Source organism: Phalacrocorax carbo, chromosome 23 (genome assembly GCF_963921805.1).
Source record: "Phalacrocorax carbo chromosome 23, bPhaCar2.1, whole genome shotgun sequence".
Taxonomy (NCBI): Eukaryota; Metazoa; Chordata; class Aves; order Suliformes; family Phalacrocoracidae; genus Phalacrocorax; species Phalacrocorax carbo.
In genome coordinates, this window is record NC_087535.1 from 3,452,590 (window position 1) to 3,477,744 (window position 25,155).

Consider the following 25,155-nt stretch of genomic DNA (forward strand, 5'->3'; position numbering starts at 1 on the left):
CTTGGTCACTAGCATCCCTCCTACGCCAAGCAGCCGGCTGCTCGGCTCCCCGCTCCCAAGGGATGCGCTCTGCCCAGAGGAACCTGATGGCGTCTTTTCCCCTTTAGTATTTGAAACCCTTTTTCCCCCCAGCTGCAATTCAGAGCAAGCATGGACCCCCTCGCCCTGGCCACTGAGTCCCATTCCCCTTTGGGGGCTGCCTTGTTTCTTTAGGTGGGCTTCAGGGTTGGTTCAGGCATTGCACACTCCTTTTTTATTACAGGCTCTGTTGCAAAAGCTGCTACTTTTTTCTGCTTTTAAATAACCTATTTGGGGTGGGGGTTTTTTTCTTCTTGTATCAAGCAATGCAGGAAGCAGGCAAGGGTCTCAGCGGTGCCCTGCCTGTGCCCATCACCAGCCTCTCCCCTGGCAGGGGCTTTCTTGCCCCAAAGCCTCAGGATGGCTCGTGGGGAGGTTTCTCCACGGATGGAACCGTTCCCTGGTGTTGCCATGGAAATTCAGCAGGCTCATCCTCTTCTCAACAGCCTCCAGGACTCCCCGCGTACCCAAGACAGATGGGGCCTGGGGATGGGCTGATTTGGGGTAGTTTTTCTTGCAAGAGGGTAAAAGGAAGGTTCTCATCCAAGGTTTGGCAGCAGTGGCTCAGAGAGGGGTGCTGTGGTGCTGAGCTCAGTCCCTGGCCCAGGACAGCCAGGTTTGGGTGCTGTCGCTGCTGGGGCATCCTCAGGTGAAAGCAGCAGGTGATGGTTTCCATGCACAGAAACGTGCCTGTGTGGTTTAGGCATCTTGCAGCCCTTGATGCCCACGGGCCACCCTGCATAGGTGCCTTGGAGTCCCTCCAGCATGTCCTGCTGCCTCCTGCAAGGAGTGTTCAGCCCCAGCTGGGACTGACCTGCTTCCAACCCAGCGTGCAATCTGGGGGAAGACCCTAAAAGCCTGCGGCGGCCAGGACCTGCTCGCTCCCCAGCCGCCTTCTCCCTGCTGGCTGCTGTGGCTGGTCCTCCCAAAATCAGGAGAACCCCCCCAGCCCCATGGCTGACCCCGAGCCTGCATTCATCTGAGGCTTCACAGGACGCTGTGGGTCTCTTTGGAGGTTTTTTTCCCCTCTAACAGGCTTAGTTCCTCCCTTTGTGCCTGGCTGCTGGGCGGGAAGGCAGGAATCGGTGCTGGGGTGAGCCTCTCCTCTCCTCCTCTCCCGGCAGGTTTGGAGCCAGTGCTGAGTGGAGGGATGGGCAGCGCCAGCCCCGGGCTGACCACTCTGCCCCCCAGCCGCCTTGCCCGGCCAGACACTGCCTTGCTGCCGCCGCCGCAGGACCCCGACACCCGGAGCTGGGGCTGCCCAGATAGCCCCAGCCCCCCCGCCACCCCCGAGCAGCCCCTGCCCGCTTTCTGCCTGCACTACTTCGACATGCTCTACTCCGAGGACATCGCCTGGGCCACCAAGGGCATGGGGGAACCGTCCCAATGCAATGCCCAGGGTGGGCGAGGGGAGGTGCAGAAGGAGCCGGAGCAATGTCCCATCATTGACAGCCAAGGCTTGGGGCTGGGGGCCGAGGGGGATCTGCAGGCCAGCCTGCACCTGGAGGAGCACTCGCTGGAGCAGGTGCAGAGCATGGTGGTGGGCGAAGTGCTGAAGGACATCGAGACGGCCTGCAAGCTCCTCAACATCGCCGCAGGTGGGTGCCCCTGCAGCGCTGCCCGGGGGGCTGCGGGCAGGGTCGGCCCTGCCGCAGGGTGCAGCGAGGGAGGGATGTGCCGGTGCAGGAACTAAAGCCATGCTGCAGCTCGGGGCTTTGCAACCAGGTGCTGGGGTTTGGGGGAGGGTGGCTGCTGCCTGGCTCCCCCGGCCATTGCTCCAGGGCAGGGCTGTTTGCTAAAGCCCAGAGATGCCAGCAAAATACCCCCCCCAGCCTCGCTGGCTTGGAGTTAAGCTGAGGCAGGGGTTAGCAGAGCTTTAGGCAGAGCCCTGTGCTGGATGTGGGGTGCCAGTGTGACCCAACCAGTGCCGCAGAGCCAGAGAGGTGCTGAGCCCGTCTCCTCCCGTGAGCTGGGGGTCCTTTCCCCTCCCATAGCATCGCTATCGAGGTGCTCTTCAGCCTTGCACACATCTTGGGGGGGGTGCGCAGTAGAAAGGAGCAAATAATGCTACTTTTATTATCCTTTTCTCTCTCCCATTTTCCCTGGGCCATTAGGAACAGGCGGATCAGCTTGTGGGGCTGGGGTCAGCCTGAGCCAGCTGATGTTAGCAGAGCTGGGCATGGGGTTGGGTGCGAGGGGACAAGGACAGCCCAGCACCGAGGTCGCTGGGGTATTGCTGCCATGGGGCATCACTGGCGTATTCTCCTTGGGGCATCGCTGCCGCGACACAAGCAGTCACGGGATGTGCTTAGGTTTATGCAGGCTCTGCCACCCACTCCCTTGAAGAATTTGGTGCCACCTGGTATTGTGCAGGAAGCAAGTGGGGCTCCAAATGGCTGGATGAGGCTTCCCAAAGAAAAGGAGGTGGCAATGGGACAGTCTTGTCCCTGGAGACCAGAGCAGGCTGGGAGCGGGTTGCTCTCACCCTGGTGCTGCAGCAGGGCAGGAGGGGCAGGGTTCCCGAGGCCGTTGTGGGGTGAGCTGAGTTTCCCCGGGCTTTGCCCAGGCTGTGACTGGCCATGCTCACCCTCTGCCTCCAGACCCTGTGGACTGGAGCCCCAGCAATGTGCAGAAGTGGATCCTGTGGACGGAGCACCAGTACCGGCTGCCACAGATCGGGAAGTCCTTCCAGGAGCTGTCGGGCAAGGACCTGTGTGCCATGTCTGAGGAGCAGTTCTGCCAGCGCTCACCTGCCTGCGGTGATATCCTGCATGCCCACCTCGACATCTGGAAGTCTGGTAGGTGCCAGGGACCAGGAGGGAGCTAGGGGAGGGCAGGCGATGCTGTACAGCAGGAGATGCCCCTCTGACTGCCTGCTCCTCCCTTCCAGCTGCCTGGATGAAAGAAAAAGCCGCCCCAGGAGATGTGAGATGCTGCGGTGAGTTCTGCACAGGCTCAGCTCCACTGGCCTCACTTCTGCCTCAGGGCAGGTCTGGGGTATTTGAGAGGTCGCTCCCTGCTTAATTGCAGTTATCTTGTGCGTTGGAGCGGCGGCTGCAGCAGCATCCTTGTGGTTGCACTCCCTCTGCCCCAGAGCAGCCCCTGGGCTGTCTGCAAGGTGTGGTAAAGGGGAAATGGCCACAAGACCCTCACCGGCCCTGTCCCACACTCTGTGCCTCCCCGTGGGGCTGCCCAAGGGCAGGACCAAGCTGTTTTCCCTGCTCCAAGATGGGGGGGAGAAAGTGGTGCTTTCAGACCCAGTGCCTGGAATAAGTCTCCAGAGACCCACAGGCATCGAGCCGGGTTTTCCTGGATGAGGACTCATGCACATCCCGGGGGCAGTGCAAAGCAGAGAGGTCTCTCCTCACCCCCATCTCACCCATCCCGATCCCTTCCTGCAGCAGGAGGTGATGCCAGCTGGGCGGACAGCGAGGTGGACTCATCCTGCGCCGGCCAACCCATCCACCTCTGGCAGTTCCTCAAAGAGCTGCTGCTGAAACCCCACAACTACGGCCGCTTCATCCGCTGGCTCAACAAGGAGAAAGGTGGGTGTTGCTCTGGTGGCCCTGGGGAGGGTGCAGGGGGGTCAGGCGAGGCTGTAACCCTCTGTGCCCCGCTTCCCTCCCAGGCATCTTCAAGATTGAGGACTCAGCACAAGTGGCCCGTCTGTGGGGCATCCGGAAGAACCGCCCGGCCATGAACTACGACAAGCTGAGCCGCTCCATCCGGCAGTATTACAAGAAAGGCATCATCCGGAAACCCGACATCTCCCAGCGCCTCGTCTACCAGTTTGTCCACCCAGTCTGAGTGGTGGCGGCGGGACAGGCTGAGTCCTGGGAGGGATGGGGACTTTTGCCGCCTCCCTCTGCTTCCCAGCCACAGAAACCGTCTTCCAGCACTAAGGACCACGGCTGGGGTGCGAGAGGCTCGACGCCCTCTGGGGCCACCAACGGCAGACCATAGGACTCCTCTGGCCCCGCAGCCTTGGAGGGGACAGATGAGCCCCCAGCTTAGGGACCACCACCAAAGTGCCCAGGTGCAGGGCAAGGACTGTGCAGAGCCCTCGTCTCCCGCGAGTGCTCCCGGGGCGGGGTGGGCATGGAATTCAGGGCCGGCGGAGGAGACATGGGGTTGATTGGGGTAAGATAAAGGCAGATGAATCTGTGGCTGACGCAGGGCTCCCCACAGCCTTGGTGCCCTTTGGGAGGGATTGAAGGTGGGAGAGGGCTGGGGCCACCCAGGGGAGGAGCTGAGGGGATGCAGGAGTCCTGCCCCCAGGTCTCTTGCCCCCAGCACGTTGTCCTCACACTCTGCAGCCCCAGGGCATCATCAGGACACAGAGGCCAAGGGCACATCTCAGCAGGAGACCTCAATATCCCTGTGACATCATGCCCCAGGGCTGCTTTTGGGGGGACATGACCCCATTGGGGCCACACTCCCCTCCAGCCAGATCCTGTCCCCATGCCACCACCGGGCCAGCCGTGGGACCGGCTGCCCTCGGTGCCCATCAGGAGTGACCTGGTGTGCTGCAGCAGCTGGGCTGCTCCGGATTCACCCCAGCAATCAGCTCCCAGCCCTCATCCCTGTTCGGGGTGGGCAGCAGCGTGGCCAAGGGCTCTGTCCTCCGCTGCATCTCAATCCTCAGCTGCAAAGAAAGGGGCTGCCTGAATTCTGGGGGGTTGGCGGCTGGGCTCTTCCCTCCCCCCCTCCCTCCTGGGTGCTGGCTGTGGGTGGCTTTGCCCTGGCCATTGTTTGGGGAGGACAAAGCCCTGGCATGAGCCGGGACAATGGCACCCACAGCTGCCCTTGGCTGGGCCTGCGCTGACCCGACCCGCGCAGGAGCAGCCTGGCACCGGCAGCACTGCAGCACCCAGGGATGCTGCCGGCCACGGGAGCTGGGTGCAGGGTAACTGTACCCGGGGGACCACGGGCACCCCCTCGGGACAGGCGCATCCCCCCTTCACTTCCCACTCTGGGACATGCTTGGCTTCTCCCCTCCGCAGGGCTTTGGGGCTGAAAAATGGGTGTTTTGCAAAGGCAGTAGCTGTAAAACGCAGGTGTGGGGCCGTGCGTGCCAGGGCATCCCTGCAGGCTCCCCTGAGCCAGGGCACCATCCTTGGGCACGGAGACACCCAGAGACCCCTGGAGCCCCCAGGTCCTTGTCCCTGGCACAGGGCTCCTCCCTTGATTTGGATGTTATTTGGACTGCCTGATTCCCGTGTTTGGGAAAAGGGAGCTGGCAGCTCTGCCATTTCCCTCTGGACAGTAAAACTGAAACGCACCCTGCTGAGCCCACGCTGGGACGGAAAACGGGGTTGCTTAAACTACACATTTCATGAGAGTCTAAGTTACCTGGTGACGTTGATCTTTTATATGACAATTTTTTTATTTGTTTATTTGCTTTTTGGTTTTGGCTGGCAGCAAGTTGTGGTTTAGGTTCAAATAACAAGGGTAGACAGGAGGCCTGGGTACCTACGAGATGTTTTGTGGGAGGAAAGGAAAAAAACACCTGGTTGTTGACCTTTTTGTTTTTAACTTAAAATAGCTGCCTGTAACACCTTTTTCTTTTTGTTCTGCCTGTTTCATACTGTTTACATGGCAGAGGAGCGGATGTGCTTCGGCCGGCCTTGCAAGTGCGGCGGCTGGAGGGATGGAGGGTGGCTGGAGAGAGGAGCGGAGCAGGGGAAGGAGGAAAACTGCCTTGGTCTCTGGAAAAGGGGAAAAAAAAAAAAAGAAATGGAGGGGGAAAAAAAGCAAAACATGTCTTGTGATTTCCTGTGTGTGACTGATGCTCTTGCAGCCAGCGTGGGGAGTACCGGGAGGATGGGCTGGGGGTACAGGTGCCCTAAATCCCATGTCCCTCTCGCAAGCCCTTTGGCAGGGTGGGCGAAGGTGCAGGGGGTTTGCACGTCCCTGAGGAGAAGGTGGGATGGAAAGGGGTTAAACGGTGAGGAAAGCTGCTGCCAGCTGGGGAGGGTGCCCCCAGGGACATGGTGTCCCCAGGGACGTGGGGACCTCGCCTAGCAGATGCCCACTGCTGCAGAATGGGCAGCCAGTGCTGCTGGGCTCACAGCCAGGGTCTCTCCCAAACCCCTTGCAGCTCCATCCCTTAAATAAGGGAAAATAACTCCCTTTGCTCTGTCCTCTCCCCATCATGAGCACAGGGAGTGCCCCCATGCCCCAGGTCCTGCTTCCTCCTGTCCCCCTCAGCCTCTGCCCTGTCCTGGGGCTGCCCCAGCTCTCCCGGGAGAGGAGGGGGTGGGTGACCTGCAAATCATTTTCCCCAAGGTTTCAAGGCTCGTAGGGAGCCCGGGAGGCTCTGTCGCCTCTGTCAGCATCACCTCACTGTGCTGGAGCTTTCCCGTCTGCCCCTGCCCAGGGTAGGGGGGAGCACCAGGTTGGGGGCGGCTGCTTTTGCTGGCACTGCTTTATCTTGAATCCCCGCCGTGGGCTTCACCAGGCTTTGCCTGGCAGGTTGGTATGGGGGGCCCCCAAAGGCAGTGGCTCCTCCCCACCTCCTGCAGCCCCCTTGTCCCCCAGGACCCCAGCAATGTATCTGAGTGCCCCCATCTCACTGCACCCCAAAGCCTCAGGGTCGGGGCATCCCTACCTGGGGGTGCAGCAGCTGTGACTGTACCTCCCCATGGCACGGGGGGCTCAAGCACCCACCCTGGGCAGGGCGTTCATAACCCCAACAGCCGCCTCCACGGGGGGCAAGACCGGCGCACGGAGGCAAACGAGGACCCAGACCCAGAGGACGCTTACAGAGCTCAGTTATTTTCACTTGCTGCTTTTTGTTGTTGTATCCACGGTAATACAATCACGATAGATATATATATATTATATATATACTTCTTAAATTACACAATCAATGTACAAAAAACCGGGGTGCATTGCTGAGACAGGTGGTTGGTTGGGTTTTTTTCTGACTTTTTTTGTGGTTTTTTTTCCTGTTTGCATACCTGGCAGGGGACGCGGGGCCGGGCGGCTCTCGCCCACCGTGCCCAGCACATGGTGCATCTCCTGCCTCTGCGAGAACACTTGATCCCTGGGGCCAAAAAATTCACGAAACAATGGAGCGGTCAGGAGAGGAGCGTGCAGGAAGATGATGGCATCGATGCTGCTGAGGGTGATGGTGTGGAAAAAGAAATGAGATGATCTGGAGGGAAGAGCTTGGGATGGCAGATGTGTGCGGGGGTTGGGTGACCATGCTGGGTGGCAGTGGACGTGCGTGCTGAGGGGGTCCTGTCCATGCCATGGCTGGTTGCAGAGCCCAAGTGCGGGAGGGGTAGAGCCCCTTGGGGAAAAGCGATGGGGAAAGCCTGCAGCATTCCCCCGCTTTGGCGTGTCTTGTTTTCAGCCATCTTCACCCGGCAGCTGCTTTGCTGCCGGGGCTGGGGTCTGCTGCATGCACTGAGCCCTCCTCGCCCTCCGGCGGGCTGCAGCTCCTGCCGGCACCCTGCAAGGCTGGATGTTGCTTATCCCCTAGCCCTGGTCTGCTCCTGCCTCTCTTAAGGAAGGGGGCGGATGGGGACCATCCCCAGCGGGACCCAAGCTGGTCCCCGCTATCCCAGGCTGGGTGTGAAGGTGCTTCCAGCAGCATCGGGCTGTGGCGGGTCCTCCTGGGAGCAGCGGTGGATTTTAGGGCCATCTCACCCTGGATCTGGTGTGTGCTGGATAACTGCCCTGGCGAAGGGCGATGCTGCTCCCTGCAGCACACACAGGGCATCGGCTTGGGAGCCTCCGCCTGCTCCAGACATGTTGGCAGCTCAGGAGTGAGGAGGAAGCTGAAGAGCAGGCCATCTGCCAAGCTCCATGGCAGGGCTGGTCCCACCTCCCCTGGGCCTCTCAATGTGCCACCAGGGACCTGCTCGCGGCTGGAGCTGGGTGGCTGCGGGGCAGGAGGGGACGTCCATCCCTCTCCTTCGGGGAGGGAGGGTGAACTGGGGAGAAGAACATGGAAACACCAAAAAAAAAAATGGAGCTAAACTCCATTCCCTCTCGTTTTTGGGGTGAATTTGATCAGTCCCAGGAGCTTCAGCGCCGTGCATTTCAGAACAGTTCTAGCCAATCAGAGGGCGGCTCATGATTTCAGTATCTTTAAAAACCAACCAATCAGGAGCTCTCACTGGTTGGGCTTTAAGATCTTGAGGTATCGGCTTTTCTCTCGGAAAAAAATCAACTAATGTAGACGAACGGACAACGTCATCTTTCGCTTCACGTTATCTTAGAAGAAGAAGAAGAAAGCGACTATGCAAAATACTCTTCGGAGACAACTCTTAAAAAAATAAAAGCTTGGTCGGAAAATATGTCTGAATCTCTAACTGTGAGGAGTGAAGGACCAGACGGCAAAATGGCTGGTTGGCTGGTGGAGAGATGGAGACAACGGAGGGTGGATTTATCTGCTGACGGCGATAAGGAGCACACCACAAGACTTAGATTGCCTCCACGTAGTTGGCAGGGTAGAGACCTAGCTGCCCGTTGTCCAAGCGCCCTTTGCACCATCCTTGCTCATCTTCTTCACCGAGTTTGGTTAGTTCATCACCTGCAGAGGACGGTGGGAAGGGGAGAGTTTATTGCAGGTGTTGGAGCCTCTTCTGCCTCCCATTTCTCCCCTGGAGGGAGCTGGTGGGGGTTTCTGGGCCTGATCCTGAACACGCAGGTTCATAGGGTAGAAAGGCAAGGGGTGATCCATAAGACCTCACGTGCCCCATCCCACCACCTCTCCAGTCCCACCTGGGTTTGGGCTTAGCTTATGCCTTCCTCTTTTTGTCAGTTCAATATTTTGAAGGGCTGGGATAACCCAGAAATTATTTGGGGGATTTTACACCAAAAAGCGGAGCAGTGTGGGACCCACAACTCCAGCAGGCAAACCCCAGCCGACCAGCACCGGTGACGGACCGTACCTGCTTTGAAGCTGAGCTCATCCTGCTCCTGCCCATCGTAGTCGTACAGAGCCCGCACCCGCACGCCCTTCCCTGCCGACTCCTCGTCGAAGGGGTTGGTGCCGCCGTTGGCCTCGCTGGTGTTGAAGGAGTTGCTGCCTTCGTCGTCGGACCACTCGGCGCTGTAGGTCTGCCCACGGTCGTGGCTGCTCACGCTGGGGTGGGGGGGAAGGAGGGAGAGGGGCCATCAGAGCGGGTGGGGGGACGGTGGGGTGAGCAGGCACCGTGTGCCACGGACATCTGGGGGGATGCTGTGGCTTTCCCGAGGTTACAGGGGAGCAGGGGCTGCCATTGAGCAGGAACCCCAGCTAATGACAAGTCCAGCAAGACACAGAGGGAGGACAGAGAAGAGTGGTGGCCATCACTGAGGACAACCCACACCCCTTGTCTGTCCCCACAGCACTGAGAATGTTTGCCCAGGCAAAAGTCCATGCTTTCCCGTGACGTCTCTCCTCCACGCCGGCCCTCACCTCCCACGCTCGCCTGCTGGTGCCCCCGTCTCGCCCGTGCTGCTGGCGTTGGTCAGGGTCACTCCCTCGCCCTTCTTCTGCTTCTCCTTCCGCGTTATCGTGTGCGTCAGGTCTGGGTTCCACTCCTGCAAGCACAGAGCAACCGGCCCCTGAGCACCTGGCTGCCCCACGGGGCTGCCAGCACCCCGGGTGGGGTGCACAGCCTCACCTCAAACTGGGGCCAGTTCATGGGCATCCCGGGACCACTGGTGCTGCGGAACCACCGGAGATCCTCCTGCGCGTCCGAGAGGCGGATGGTCTGCTCCAGCTCCCGGTAGACGTTGGCATAGCTGCGAGGAGAGACGTGGGTCAGGGTGCTGCGGGTGGGGGTGGGGTGGAACTGGGACATGCCCAGTTTGTGTCACGTCCTACAAGGCACTGGGAGGCACCAGGCTCCTGCACAGTCCTCCTGCCACTCTGGTACCTCTTAGTGATCATCGTGTTGGCCAGAAATCCCTCTCCCTTGAATTGCAGGGGATGGGTTGTTCTGGAAACACTCGGTCCCTGCAGGGCTTGGTTTACTTTCCAGGCAGCACGAGGAGACCTTGCATGGGCACTTTCTGCCCAGCCAGCACAGGAGGCACCTACCTGCTGTTCTCAGCCAGGTTCAGGTGCCTCTTGATGTCCAGGAGCACTTCCTTGAGGAAGTTGAGCCTCTTCTCCTCAAACTGCTGGCACTGCTCAAAGACCTGCTCCATGCTCTCAATATACTGCGGGGTGCACTTGTTCAGCTCATCCAGTACCTTCTCGTACTTCTCCTGAGTCTGCAAAGATGTGGGAGGGTACCTTGGTTATACCTCAAGCACCTCAGGGGCTCCTTTTGGGTGCTGAGAGGGTCTGGCTTGTAGGTCACCATGCTGGGGGAGTCCAGATTGAGCCAAGAGCCTCTGTGGGTGAAAGCAGCCTTGTTGCCGGAGAGATTTTGCCCCAATAAGCAGGGTAAATCTCTGCCCTGCTCACACTCCCCTAAGCACTGCCTGCAAATCCTCACCCTTCTACAGAAGCATAGGGATGGGAAAAGGGGAATGAATGGGGGGAAAAAGGGCCTGGTGGCCATTTCCACTGGTGTTCCCTGCCTGATGCCTGGTGAGCCCAGAGCAGGTCAGCAGCTCACACCTTTTGCACATCTTGCTTGCACTTTTCCACTTTGTCCTGGAGCTTCTTCTGCTGCTCGGGGGTGTTGGACTGCTCCGCCTTGCTGTTGGCTTCCCGGGTCATTGCCAGCTTCTCCTCCTTGCATGCCAGGTGGTAGGCTTTCTTGGCTGTCTCCAGCTGTGGAGAGGCGAGAGAAGGGACATCAGGGTAACAGTCACAGCCCCCTGCCCATCCCTCTGCCTGCAGGGAGGTGCCACCCAGTTTCCCAGCCTGGACCAGGAATCCAGAGCCAGAGCTGGAAGACAGCATGGGTGCCCCAGGACACGCTGCACTTCTCCTCTCACCTCCTTAAGCTTCTTGGCCCAGGGCTTCTGGGCTTTCCGGAAGCCATCCTCAGCCTCCTTGGCCTCCTTGAAGCCTCCCATGATCTGCTTGTGGTAGGCATCCTTCTGCCAGTTCTTGACCTTCTCGAAGTCATCATTCAGCAGGCTGTTCTTAACCTCCTGGTGCAGCTCACTCACCTTGTCCGCTTCCGTCATGATGGCACCCCACGCCTTCTCCAGGCTGCCGTACTGGGGACCTGGGGGGCAGAGGGGACAGCTGAGCATCACTCCACTGCCCTTACCCTTGCCACCTCCACCAGGTGAAGTTGTGATGGTGCACAGAGACCCATGGAACCCAGCTGTCCTGGGGAAAGTCTCCCCCTGGGGAAGCCATGGTACCTTTCTCGATGAGCTGCCTCCACCGCTTGGACCAGTCGGTGAGCTGCTGGGCGTAGGACTTCTCGATCTTGGCCCGCTCATGCATGCAGTTCATGAGGTCATTGCAGAGCCGGTGCCCGTCGTCGATCCGCTTCACCGTGCGCTTGTAGTTCCCCACCTGGGAGGGGGGTGGAGATGGGGATGGGGACAGGCAGGCGTGGGAGCTGTGGCACTTTGGGGGTGCAGGAATGGAGCTTTTGCTTTGGGGGTGTTCAAACCCAGCTCCTTTCAGTTCCCTCAGTCACTCTGTGCCCCTTGGGAGCAGCTAAGGTCGAGACCTGGCTGGGACCCCCAAGCCACTGTGGCAGGGATGCCTGCAGGCAGGGCTTGCTGTGGGAGAGAGCGCAGCGCCATCCCCGCCAGCCCGGGGGACACCCTGGGATGCGGTGACGGCAGCGGGGGCCCCGCAGGAGGAGAGGGCAGCTGGGACTCACCTCCCAGAAGCTGTCGGTTGTTTCCTCTGCGGCCGCCGCCGACTCGTCGTAGGAACCCGACATGGCTCCCGGTGCTGCCTCAGGCGTCAGTGCGGGTGCTGGGTGGCTCTTGGGCAAGCACCAGCCTCATGCACTGAGGGGAGAAGAGGAGGAAATCATGGGGGGGAGAGCAGGGGACGCCCATCCCTCCTGTCCGCAGCACCACGGGACAAGCCTGAGGCTGCAGGGGATAGGAATGGGCATGGGGACGGTGCCTCTTCCAGCTCTGGACCCACAGACACCTCCAGTGTCCCCCACGCATCACCCCAAGGTGCCATCCAAATCCCCCTGAAGCCAGCTGAGCTGGGAGGGAGAATCGCGGGGAGCAGCACAGCAGGGAGCTCACCGGCCGGGGGCCTGGCTCGGCACCGCGCGTCCCTGGGGAGCCGCAGCGTGGGGCGAGAGGCCGTGGCAGGGCCGGGGAAGGGATGCGCCGCCTGAAGAAATTCTCGTCCTGATATTCCACCCTAATCCGTCAGAAAAACGGCATCCCCGGAGCATCACGTGGCCTCACTGCACGGCTTAACCCTTTGCCGCTTTGCCAAGAGCCACGGCTGGGGCTGGGGTCTGGTGGGTGGCATCACATAGGAACAGAGAGGGGACCGCAGTGGCCATGGGCATCCTCGTCATCCCCATCCTGCCCAGGTCCTGTCAGTGCTCCTGCGGGGAAGCGCTGGGCCTGTCCCACACGGCATCTGCCACCAGGTTGGGGACAAAGTCGCCATGAAGTGCCCCAGTTTCCTCCCGCCCCATGCCCAAAAGGGCTGCGGGAGCGGGATGTGGCTGTGATCCCTGTGCACCATCAATTCTCCCAGGGAGGTGGAGCAGGCAAAGGGAGACCTGGCTGCCTGCATCCTACCCTGCACCTGGGAGAGGGCGATGGGGTGGCAGGGAAGAGCTGGGGGGCGCGGGGTCCGGGTGCCCACCCATGGGGAGCAGTTGGTGGGTGCATGCACGCTCCAGCTGTGCGCACAGCCGGCCCTGAGGAGCCCATGAGCCAGGGCAGGGAGGCTGCAGGGCACAGCCCCGGGAGGATGGGGGGCCGAAACGGTTACTGGAGCAAGGCGCAGGGCTCGCTGTGCTGGAACTAACAGGGCCTGGCAGGGATTTAGTGATATAACCAGAGAGGCACCAATCCCCGCCGCCCTCCCCAGCCGGTTAAAAATAAACGCGTGACTGTCCCTTGCTCAGCCGCTGAGACGCAGATGGATGGGGGACCGTGGTGGTGCGCAGCGCCGCCAGCACCGTCTCCCCACAGCCGGCAACACGCAGCGCCCACACCCGCCTGGCACCCACGGCACAACCACAGCCCTCCCCATCTGTGAAAGCACCCAACCCAAACACCCACAGGCTGCCCTGGTGCACCCGCAGCGGTGGCACAACCCCCAGGGTGCCACGTGTGGCCACCTCTCCTGCAAACCCCAGGCACGGTGCGGGGCTCAGCACGGGGGTCTTTGCTTGTGCCTCTGGTCTCTGGCTCTTTGTTTTGTTGCAGAGGCTGTGCTGGCATGGCAAGGGCATCCATGGGGTGACAGACCCAGCCTTGCTCCAGGGCAGGGACACCAGGGAGGGAGAACACCCGTGGCTGGGAGTACACCGGGACCCACAGGCACACAAGCCAGCCCCAGCTGCCCCCACCAAACTGCCAGCAGCCGAGGCCGTGGGGCACTGCGGGACATGGCTGCCGCAGCTCCCACTCCTCGCCTTTACCTGGTCGGAGCTGCAGCCTGGGGGTTATTTTTGGCTCTGCATCACTTCCCAGCTAACGCTACCGCCTTGTTGCCACACTCCTGCCACGCACCCCCACGCATGCCCACCCTCGCATGCCCACGCACGCGTGTGTGCCCCCCGCCATGCTGGGCCGCCCTGGCTGCCAGCGCAGCATGCGGCAGCCCCGCGCCCGCCGCCCCGGCCCCGCCAGCGCAGCCCATCGCTTCGCATCAAGGCGGCTGGCGGTGATGCCCGGCGCCCGCAGTGCCGGCGGCTGAACCGAGCCGCGGCGTGGCGAGCTGCCAGCGCCAGCCACGTGCTGCCACTCGGGCACCCTCAGCTGAGGGGGCTCTGCTTTGCACCCCCCAGCCTCAAATTTCGACAAAGCTGCTGGAGAGGAGCCACAGAGCGTTTGGCATCAAGTGACGGTGAAATTTGTCCCAGCTCCTGCCCCCGCGTGCCCTTGGGTTGCTCCCGCAGCAGCCTCCCCCCTGCATCTCTCCCCATCAGCCCGCTTGGTGCTGAGCACTGCTGCAGCTCATCTCACCCACCGGGCATCTCCTGCCGGTGCCGGCATTGCAAGGGGGTCTCTGCCTTCCGTGGGGGCCGGGGACACGGTCACCGACCCTGCGCAGGCAGGAGGCTGCTGCAATGCAGAGGGCTGGTGCTGCTGCCACTGTGGGCATGGGCAGCTGCCTCTCCTCCCGCAGCCGGCAGCCCTTGCCGGCAGTGCCCTGTCACCACACAGGCAGGGACAGCCCAGTTTTGCTGTCTCCTGCCCCTGGCAGAAGACCCTGGGCAGCCGGGGCACACAGGGGCTGCAGAGCTTTGGGCCAGCATCCACACTGCCTGCCTGCCTCCCTCCTGCAGTCCCCCAGGGCGAGAGGGACAAGCTGGGTCTTCTGAGGGGGACAGCTGCGCCCCTGACCCTCCCCACTCTCTTTGCCTTTGCCATAACACTGCCATTAAATGTGCAACCTCTGGTGCGGCAGCCTTGGGGTGTGCTGTCGGATGGGGGTGCCCTATCCTGGGCTCTGGGGTCCCCGGTAAGGTGCCAAGCACCAGCCCCAGCCCCGGGGAGAGGCTGTGTCCGGGAAGGAGGTTGCTCTGCCTCTCGGTGTTTTGGCTGCCCTGGCCCCAGCACCTCTGCTGCAGCCAAAAAGCAGGTGATGGGGACGTGACACAGGGAACAAGCAGCTGCCTGCACGTGTCCCCATCCTGCCTGATGGCACATCAGCTGAGCCCAGTGGGGACCAAGAGCCAGGAGGGGCTGCAGAGCTTCCCGGTGTGGGTTCTCCTGCTGCAGAGAGCCCTTTGTCAAGGCAGGATGGTGGTGAATGTGCTGCAAGGAGGGGAGCAGAGCACGGAGTGAGCCTGTCTCCCCGACCCTGCTCCCATCTTTGTCCCCATCCTGTCCCAGGACAGGAGGTTCACACTCATGGCGAACAGGAGAGGGCTGGGTGCGAGCCCTGCTGTGGGATTGTGAGCGCTGACGGGGCTCGGAGGGGAGTCAGCGATTAATTATTGGTGAAAGCATCCAGGGAAGAGGGAAGCCATGCTAGCACCTGGGCTCGATCTGCGGGAATCAGAGCGAGTGGGGAGCTCCCCTACACCAACCCCGAGCACAAACCGATGCAACGCATGATGTTTCCCTGCTGCAAACCCCTCCTGCAATCACAGCGTCCCAACACGGAGCCAAGCCCAGCCCAGCCCAAGTGCCGCCCAAGCCGAGGGCACTGGGGACCCCTGTTTGCCCGTGCACATGAGCTGGGGACAGGATGGTAATTTGCTGCACACTGTTGCCTTGTAGCTACCCGGGGCCTCCCGGCAGTGAAGCCGAAGCTCAGCAGTTGGAAAGGACCCAATGGTCTGAGCCAGTTTTATTGCAGTTAAATGCTGGGACTGACCTGGTCTGTCAACCAAAAAGTCTGTGGGGCTGCAGTGTGAAATAGTTGCTACATTTTGGCTTCTTTTGTAAGCACACGAGGCTGAGGATGAGCGGGTTTAGCGGAAGGGAGTCAGGCTGGGGTTTGGGATTTTGGCCGCAGGGAAGGTCATCTGCTCTCCCTTATCTTGGCACGGGGCTGGCTGAGGCTCTGTCGGGGGGGGCGTAGCACCAAATGCTACCATGACGCACCGCTGCTATCGCCACATGAAAACCACTCGCGGCAAAGACAAACGGTGTAGCAATGGCTGAGGAAGCCCAGGGCAGCGCCACAAGCAGAGCCCAACTGCCCGCAAACCCTCCGGGGAGCCCGGCAGCAGTGTCTCCCACCGCACCGCAACGGCTCCAAGGCTGCCACGCTGCTGCATCGGCCGCTGGCAGCACCCGACCTCAGCGCCACATCCAGCACGGGCACCGATGCTCACGTGCTGCTCCTGCTATGGTCAAGTATGGGGGGGAGATGCCCCTGGCACGATGGCAGCTTCTCAGGCAAAGCCAGTGATGCCCACGTGCTTTGCAAGAGGCTGGTTTGCTGCTGGTTTGCTGCTCAGCTTTGACCCAGCCGGGTGGCTGCTGGTTTCCCACCGGTGCAGAGCTGATCTGTGCAATCCCTGGGGCTGGGGCAGGGAAACGCTCCCGTGGGGCTGGTGAGGGTCACAGCCTAGGGAGCGAGGGGGTGCAGAGGGGTTTGGCTGTGGCGTGGCTGAACCATCCCCCCTCTCCAGAGCCGACGTGGACCCTGCAAGGAAACAGTTAAGCGGGTGCTGCTGATTCACGCTGGCAGAGGCTCTGCACCAGGCACTGGGTGAGGAGGCAGGAGCCGAGCTGGGGCGAGGGGCTGAGCAGCCTGGAGGGGCGTGAGCAGCCTGAACACGCATCCTCTCCACTCATTATCAAATGGAGCCCAGGGCCAGGCGGGAGGTGAGCCTGGGCCCTTCCCAAGCCACCGGGTCCATGCAAGCAGGCTCCAAACAGCTCATGCCAGGACCCCATCCTGCATCCCCTGGCAAAACCCCTCCGGCTGCAACTCGAGTCGAGTTGGAGCCTCGGGGCAAAGAGCCGAACTGTGACCAGGTGGGAGGGGACGGATGTTCCCTGTATACCGGGTGCTCCGCCATGGGATTTGGGCCAGGGCAGCACTGTGGGGCTGGCTGGGACCTGGTGCATGTGTTTGCTCGAGCAATGCACGAGGTAGCTGCGAGGACAGCAGGTCCCTGGAGGTGGCACGTAGGTAATGGTGGGAAACTTCTTCTGGGAGCCACTTTTCCAATGAATCCTGTGTGGGACGCGCCTGCGGCAGCCGCCTTGCTTCAATTAAAGTTGCCTGCATCGACTGGGGGCAGCGGCTGCAATACGGGCTCGCTGGACCCTGCCAGGTCAGGGCTTGGAGGCTCACTAAAACCAGAGCATTTGCAAACACGGTTCAATGATCCAGGAACGTTACCGGGAGCCCCATGTCCCACATGCAGATGGGAGGACGCCCACCTCGCTGGCTGGGATGGGGGCCACGTGCTGTAGGTGTTGCCAGGTTGCAGTAGCCAGGGGAGACGTGTTTGCTCCAAGCCTTGGCAGCAAATGGCTTTGCATTTCGAGTGTGCTCTGCAGAAACCCTCACATTCCTCCTGCGCTCCCCAAAGTTACACTGCTCAGAGCGCAGGACACCCATCAAAGTCTTCTAGGGATTTTACAAGCCTTATGCAAAGATTTCTGGAAATATGCAAGGCATTTGCAGGTAACACAAGTGTTTTTCTCCAGGGGAGCTTGCAGTCCAGCTCAGGTACAGTGGATGTGCCAGGAATGTGGATAGGCACCACAGCGGGGTGCAGAGGCAAGATTGTCAACCCCATGCATGTGCTCAGGCCTGGGGAAGGGAGACGGGGGCTAAGCCTCAGCTTGTGGGGTTTTGAGTCGCCTTCCAGCTCTGCAGCTTTCCTCAGCCTGCTGCCTTCGCTTGCCACTGTAAACAAGGATGCTCGGACTCTCAAGCAGGGATATTTGTGGTCCCAGGAGTGGGGTTTAGGCAGAAATCCAAATATGAGGTTTGCAATTAAACCAAGAAGTAGCAAACAACAGTGGTGGAGGATACGGCGGTGCCATCCCCTCGCTTCCGCATCAGGGAGGGGGGAAACCAGAGAGACCGTCACATGCTGGCACGGGGGGTCCCATCCCCTGTATCTTGGTGGGATGGACCCGGGGCTGGCAGTGACAGGAGGCAAATGGGGCTGCTGGGAGCAGGGTGATGTGGAGGGACAGCAGTATTTTATCTGTCCATGGTGGTAGAAGGCGATTTGGGGGCTCAGAGAGGGGCTAGGAAAGCACAGGGATTGTGGGGGGGATCAAGGGGGAAGCTGGGGTGACAATGGCAAAAGGAGGGGCTTAAGTGATGGTGTGAGGCACTCATTTGGGCAGGGGGACAGCGATGATGGGGACAGCACAGGTTCCCCCTCACATTTGCAGATGGGGAAACTGAGGCACAAACCCGGGAGCATGGCAGCGTCGCAGATGGGGTGTCCTTTGCTCCGGCACCCCATCAGACACACGGGGGGGTGAAGGTCATGTCCCCCCTGGCCTCCCTGGCTTGCAGAAGGGTTCAGGGGACACCGTGTCCTGCCATAGCGGGGAGGTGCAAGCCCATGCCGTACTGCCTGGTCCTTGCATAGCAGGTCCCCCCCACACCCTCCCCATCGCTGCAAGGCACCCGGGCGTCCCGCACCCCCATCCCCATCCGCACCCCCATCCCCACCCGCGCAAAGGGACCACGCAGCCCCATCCCCACGGGTGACCCGGGCACCCACTGCCCCGTCCCAGGCAGAGTCCCGCAGCGGCTGGCGCTTACCTGGGCCGGGCGGCGGGGGCCCGGGGGCCCGGGGGCTCCGGCGGGCCGGGCGGGCAGCGCTGCGCTCCGCTCCGCACCAGCCGTGCAGCAGCGGCGGCGCGCACGGCCGCGGGAGCGCGCCCTGCCTGCAGCCTCCCGTTGCCATGGCAACAGGGGATGGAGCCGCTGCCTGCAAAGGTTGCAAAAATCATCCGGGGAGGGGGGAAGGGGGGAGGGATGGAGGGGGTGGTGGACACCCCTCACCACCACCCTGGGCCTGCTGCCCGCAGGGTCTGCACCCACCGCGGGGTGCTACGCTGCTGCCAGCCCCTGCCAGCCCCCCGCTGCCGTCCCCTCGGGGCCATGCCGAGACCCTTGCCCAGGGCACTGTCCCCAGGGACCTGCCCTCGCTGCCAGGTGGGTGCTCAGCACCCACCGGCCACGGCTACCCCACTGCATGGGGTGCTGCGGCCCAGGGATGGGGGAGGTGGTGGGGTGCCAGGAGCCTGCAGCCAGGGGCATGTGGGCGTCTGGCCTCGGTGGCACTGCCTGTCGCTGCAGGGCTCTGTTGGGGCCACAAATGGGCTCCTTCCCCCTTAGGCTGTGCTGCTGGGAGGCTCTTTGGGGAGCTGAGTGAGGATACCCCGGGGGCCCTCGTCCCGCTGCTCTTTGGGACAGGACAGAGCAATGTGCTCCCTCCTCCTCCGGGCTCTCTGCCACCTCCGTGGGCCACGGGAAGCGGCTGCAGGGAGGATTTTAGGGCTGAACGCAGCTTTTGCAGAAACAAACACCCCAAAGCGCCCTTGGAGACGCAGCCGGTGCCGCCTCCTTGCCAAATGTGCCAGCTGGGAACAGGCTGGCGGGAGAAGCCGAAACAGTCCTTCCCACCCGGCAGGTCTGGGCTGGGGAAAGCGAGCTGGGAAAAGGGGTGATGAGGGCTGCTCCCGGCAAGGCTTTTTTGAGGCCAGGGAGCTGGGCAGCTTCCTCCCCGCTGCCATCTGCCTCCCCCCAAGCCCCAGGGCTTGTGCCTGGTGTCACTGGGGCATATCACAGGATGGGGGTCCCAGGGGGGAGCAGGAGGCTGGAGCCCTCCCACCCCAATGGCTGGGGCTGTCAGGGAGCTGGGTGGATGTGGGTGGGGGTGGAGACAGGGTCTCCCCCTCTCAACTGCCCGAATGCCCCGTGCCTGCATCTTCCCCAGCTCATGGGTGATGTCAGGGAAATTAAAAGCCAGCAGGAGATGAGCGCTTCCAGCCGAGTAACCGAAGCCGCCTGCAGAAGCTGCGGTAATGAGGCTGCCGGGCCGCTGCCGCCTGGATCGGGTTGCCCAGAGAATGCGACCCGGTCCCGGGAGGCTCTGCTGGCCTCTGACGCCGGCTCAGCTTTCCCCTAACGAGCGCCTTCGACTGCTTAATGTAGCTCAGCGGCACTCTCCGTCCTGCTTGCCTTCTGGCTCCCTCCAGCTTCATGCCATCTCAGCGTGTCTTCCCACTTCATGGCCAGACAGAAACGCCCCCGAAATGTTTCGTGCCTGGCTGGCAGCAGCATGCAAGACCCAAGCGATCTAATGGACTGTGGCTCCTGCAGGTGCCAGGGGATCTTTGCCCATTGGCGTTTAAGGGCGAGGAAATGGAGGGCTCTGATTAAGAGGGTATCATCATCCTTGTATGCAATGAGTTGTCAGTTCTCAGCACAAGGTCGCTGCAGATGCTGCTGGGCTGCCCAGGCTGCCTTCTGCCCTGACAGCATCTGTGCTGCAGACGAGCAAGTGTTCTCGGCATTAAGCATTGGGTGACAAACTCTCTCCGTGAGGGTGATGGGGCCGACCTTAGTGACTTGGGGGAGTTTCCCAGTGCTGACAGCCTGCTGCCACCAGCTTTGTGGCAGATGTGGTCCACGCAGGTAGGAACGACCCACATCTCCTTCCCCAGCAGCTCAGGCTGCTCAGTGCTGGTAGAAGGAGACTCCAGCAATGAGCGTCAGTCAGTTCCTTCACCAAAAACTTGGCCAGAACAAACTTTTCCCTGGCTCTCGCCATCCCACTGCTTACTATTTCCCATGGTAAGTCATTTCCTCTCCTGTAAAATGAGCTTCCTTGTGGGAAGCAGCAGCCAGCATTGGCAGGAAATAAGCCCTGATTTATCAGGCCACTTGCCGCTCTGAAATTATGGCTCTTCGAGCGCCACGGCAAACTGAGAAGCAAAGCAAATTAGCCCACACCGTGCTCTCATGGCTGCCAGCAGCCTGCCTGCGCAGCCAGCCGGTGTGGGCAGGAGAGGAGAGAAATGCCACCAGCTATCAGCCGCTCTGCCCATCATTCGGTTGTGAGTGCCAGCCTTTGCAAGAATAAGGGGGGGATTTTCAAGCATGGTCTGCTCCCGTCTGCCTCCCTAGCAAGGAAAGGAGAATGCATTTCCTAAATCACGGCAGACCCCCCAGTTATGGTGCTCTCTGCTGAGCTGGTTGTCTCTGGGAGCAATGGGAGAGCCCCTGACTCCATGGGTGCTTGGGGATGGGGACAGAGAGGGGTCTCAGCATGCTGCTCATCCCGAGCCCATCCCTGGCCTCCTGCTGCCTGTTCCCACTCAATGCCGGGGCAGAGAGGAGCGTGAGATGGGGCCTGTGGGGCCGGATGGGGCCAGTGTCCCCATTCTCGCCCCTTGCCCAGGCTGCGCCCCCGCCACAGATGTGCTGCTGGTCCCAGGAGCCCTCTCAGGCTTGCTGGGAGAATGCAAGCACAGGGCTATTTTGCATCTCTAATTAGCAGCAGAGGATAATTGGCTGCTCTGAAGCAATTACGCAAAAAGGCAGCCATTGTGGAGGGCCCCGCTGCAGGGCAGGTGCTGCCAGAAGCCCAGCTCCCACCAAAACAATCCCCTTCTTGTCTGCTCATAACTGGCCCTGGGGGCATCCTCCGAGCCCTTCCGGGGAAGGGGCTGGGGATGGGACATAAAGGCTCCATTTTTCCTGGGAAACTGCGCAGAGCTTGGTGCAGGCAGCTGCCTGGGAGGAGCCCGTACGTATTGCCCATGGCCACAGCAAGGGCAGTGCTGGGGCTTCGCTGCCTCCTTCCCCCTGTGCTGTGCTGCGCCAAGGGCAGCTGGATGCTGGCTCAGGCCGTCTGGGAAGCTGCTGGCTGGATGCAGCCTCTCCTTCTACAAGGGTCACCTGCAGAGGCACGTCAGGGTCCTGTGTTTGCCTTCAAGGTGTTGCACAAACACCAGCGGGGCTGGCTGCTCTGTAGGGACAAAGTCTGTCCCTGGGCAGGGAGCCACTCGCCGAGAGAGCCACTCCTCCTGCTGAGCTGTGCTGGAGGAGCCCAGCTCTATCCCAACTCCATCCTGGCCCTGCTAGCATCACCTCCCAGCATGGCCAGGGGGACCAGCAGGGTTGGGGACACAGGATTTCCAGCAAGGGGGATCCCACATAAAGCCAAACCCAGGCTTTGGCTCGCTGCAGGACATGGCCCCGGTGCAGGTGCTGATGTCCCCTTCCCTTTCTCACCCAGCCCCTGTGCACATCACTAATCAATGCCTACCAGCTGCCGGACTTGCCTTCCTCAATCCTTTTACAGTTAAATCCAGCTCCCGACTTGCTGCAGCCCCTTCAGTGGCCACACACCCTGGGGAGAGGTGGGAGAGCAGGGTGCCAGCGCCGGCCGGGGAGGCTGATGGATCAGTGCGGACCCCCGGGTCAGCACCGCCAGCTGTTACCGAGGTGGTGGCTGATGGATTCTCCAGTTTTCTCTGGGATCTTGCAAAAGGAACACAAAATCCCAGGAGGTGGGAAGGACCCTCAGGGCTTCAGCCAAGGTTTTGGGGTCAGGCGTGATGGGAGCCGCAGTGTGGCACCAAGTCCTTGTTCGGGGCCGATGGTGCAGTCCCCCAGCCATGCCAGCTGTGCTGCGGCAGTGGCTTTGCCCTGAATATTTGGCTTAGGAATGGGGTTTGTCCGGGGAAGGCGGCGCAGGGGCTGAGGGAAGCGGGAGCAGACCGAGAGGCTGCCGGGGAATCTCTAATCCGTTTAGCAAAGCGTTTGCTTTGCTATTTCCAAGGCAGGCGCAAGAGCGGCAAAGAGGAGATACAGGCAGAGGCAGCAGCGTGGCAGGACAAGGCAGGCAAGGGCAGCTCTCCTGCTCCTTGGGATGAGCCAGGAGATGCATTTCTCCCAGGGGTTGCTGCAATTGTTGCAGCATCCCGGGGGCTGCCCTGCAGAGAGGGGGGTTCCTCCCCCCAGCTCCATCCCTGCTTTCCTGGAGAGGAAGAAATGAGGCAATAAAATGGTAGCAAAGCCCTAGGATGGCACCAGGCAGCTCCAGGCACCTCGGGGTGTGCCACATCCCTCAGCCCCTCCTGCCCTGGAGCTGCACCAGCCTCCAGCTCTGCCCTGGCAGCCCGAAACATGCAGGCACGATCCCTGGGTGGGTATAAGCCTCCCCCAGCCCCGTGCACCCTGCAGGGACCCCACTGCTCCCTCCGGCTTCCTGGAGCAGGCAGTGGGTCCCACCCTGCTCACCCTCGCAGAGCTCCAAAATCACAGCTCTAGTGCCCCGTGTGCCTCCAGAGCTCACACCCTGGGGGCGAATGTGGGCTGGGGTGGGGGGCACAGAGCCCCCTGGCAGCGCCTGGGCTCAGCCTAAGCCGCCTTGCAGAGCCTCAACTCCCTGCCAGCTGCCCAGGCGTCATGGTGCCCGGCTGTGCCCCTGCAGCTGACGGGATTAGGGAGTTTTGGGGGGGCTCTGCTGCGAGCTCAGCCCCAGAGCACCCATGAGCTGGGCAAGGGCTGCTGGTGCAGGCTGAACCCTTTTGACTGCAGGGTTTGGAGCAGGAGCCTGTGATGTTCACTGGGTAAGATGGCGCCAAATGTGTCCCAGGGAGCCCTGGGTGCGGTGGGTGCCTGGGTGGGCTATGGGGGAGATGGACACAGCACGCAGAGAGGGGCCGTGCGAGGGTTGACACATGCTGCATCCCACCAGCCCCATGTCTTGTGAGCCCCCAGAAGCTCTGCCCTTGCCAGACCCCTGCCAGTCCCCTGCCCCTCACTGCCACTACACAGCAGACTCCAGCTCCAACGGGAGGTGCAGGCAGCTGGGCAGGGACCTGCAGGACCCACACTGCCTTCCCACCCTGCCAGAGACACCATGAGGCCAGGAAAAACAGGTGAACCCGAAATCTGGGGGGGAACCTGAGGCAGATGGCAAGCCTCGCATGGCAAAATCCGGCAGAAGTTGGAAATTGCTTAAAATGGGTCAGAGAGCTGCTCTGCTGAAGCGGATTTCATTTCCCAGCAAGCAACCACCGGTGCAGAGTGGGGACCCATTTCAAACCCACCAACGGCTGGGGACCACCGGAGGGGACTTGGGGTGACAGCACTGTCGTGGAGCACTGAGCCCCAGCATCCCATCCGCCTCCTGGGGACACCGCCACCGTCACCTGCCATATGCCAGCAACCCTCGCCGCAGCAAGCCCCGGCCAACCCACCAACGACAACCTCCCGCCTCGCCAGGAGCCAGGCCAGCCCCAAATCTGCCGGGAGGTGCATGGCGGTACCTTTGGGACGTGGGGACGCTGGTGGAGCGGGGCCGGCTGCCTCTCGCTGGGGCTGGCTCCGTACATCGGCAGGAAGGTCACGGCAGATGGGGAGGAGTGGGGTAAAGATCAGCATGGAGATTAAGGAGGCATTTTTAGCCAACCAATCGCTGTCCCGGCATAACGACTCCTTGGCTGCACAAGGTGAAAACACAACTGCAGAGACGGATAGGAATAAGCAGGGAGCCCCGGGTGGCCTGGCCAGTGGTGGTGGCGGTGGCGGGGGATCCCCAACCTCCCTGTGCTCCTCTGTGCACTTTCGTCCCCTCCCACTCTTCTCTTCCCATCCCCTGCAAGCGTTTGCTCACAGCCTCCCTTCCCCTCTCCTCTCCCCATCCAAAGCGGCGCGGGGGGGTGCCATGTGGCAAAGCCCCCCTGGGTCCAGGGTGTTTGTGGGGCGCAGTGGGGATGTCTCCCCTCCACCAGCTGCAGGAGCCCACCCCTGCCGCTTTTGGGGTGTTCAAACCTCCAAACAGGGCAGGAGCAGCCCTGCTTTGTGGGGGGACATTGCACAGGGTGGCCCTAAGGTACGTGGCTCCAGTCCCCCCGTGCACCCTGCCTGGGGCCACCATGTCCCGCCCCAGACCACGAGCCTGGCTGGGGGTGCTGCAGGCTGGGGGGCTGCAGGTGGTCCCCATCTCCTGGCTGGGCAATTTGGGGTGCAAAGGGGACTTGGGGCACCTCCAGTGAGCCCCGAGTCCTTTGCTTGGGTGTGTGAGCCCAGCGGGGAGCAGCCTGGGGTGGCACCTGCGGCTCCCCCAGGACCCCAGCCAGGGCATCACAGCCTGGCTCCAAAGGGTGCTGTCGGCAGGACGGGCTGCGGTGACGGGCTGTGATGACTGACGGGCTGCGGTGATGGCCGGGGTGCCATGGCAGAGCACCAGGCACTGGCAGCCCCAGGCTCCCTGCCATGCTCCTGTGCTGGGGGGGAAGGAGGCAATGCGTGGGGGAGCCGCGGGGGGCTCTTTGCACTGGTATCCCCTGGAGTGGGATCAGAAAGTGTCCCATGGCAGAGCCAAAATGGGGGGTGACATCAGGGTCAGTGCTGGGGCCATGCTGGGGTGGGGATGAGGGCCTGAGTGACATGAGTGGGGACATGGAGGAGGTGACATGAGTAGGGACATGGAGGTGGTGACACCAGTGGAGACGTGGAGGGGGTGACACGAGTGGGGACATGGAGGTGGTGACACGAGTGGGGGCATGGAGGGGGATGTCAGTGGTGGGGACATGGATGAG

The 25,155-nt window shown here is 61.6% G+C and overlaps 2 protein-coding genes across 4 annotated transcripts; one reads left to right on the top strand and one right to left on the bottom strand.

Annotated features, from left to right (window-relative positions):
• Positions 1-1,226: 1,226 nt before the first annotated feature.
• On the top strand, positions 1,227-4,733 carry SPDEF (SAM pointed domain containing ETS transcription factor). The gene is made up of 5 exons (XM_064472049.1): positions 1,227-1,676; positions 2,679-2,876; positions 2,969-3,016; positions 3,483-3,623; positions 3,707-4,733. The coding sequence occupies exons 1-5, from the start codon at positions 1,229-1,231 to the stop codon at positions 3,883-3,885; spliced, it is 1,014 nt and encodes a 337-aa protein (XP_064328119.1). The 5' UTR covers positions 1,227-1,228; the 3' UTR covers positions 3,886-4,733.
• A 2,119-nt stretch (positions 4,734-6,852) lies between these two features.
• Positions 6,853-24,042, bottom strand: PACSIN1 (protein kinase C and casein kinase substrate in neurons 1). 3 transcript variants are annotated; one of them, XM_064472065.1, is made up of 10 exons: positions 23,881-24,042; positions 11,823-11,955; positions 11,350-11,506; positions 10,972-11,207; positions 10,649-10,804; positions 10,121-10,296; positions 9,702-9,822; positions 9,494-9,618; positions 8,985-9,178; positions 6,853-8,623 (listed from the first exon to the last, which is right to left on the bottom strand). In XM_064472065.1, exons 2-10 carry the CDS (start codon positions 11,883-11,885, stop codon positions 8,514-8,516), a joined length of 1,338 nt encoding a protein of 445 aa, XP_064328135.1. In that variant the 5' UTR covers positions 11,886-11,955; positions 23,881-24,042; the 3' UTR covers positions 6,853-8,513. The 3 variants fall into 3 exon arrangements, with proteins under 3 accessions (XP_064328135.1, XP_064328136.1, XP_064328134.1); XM_064472066.1 differs by lacking the exon at positions 23,881-24,042 and adding an exon at positions 18,353-18,423; XM_064472064.1 differs by lacking the exon at positions 23,881-24,042 and adding an exon at positions 12,208-12,356.
• Between the last annotated feature and the right edge of the window lie 1,113 nt (positions 24,043-25,155).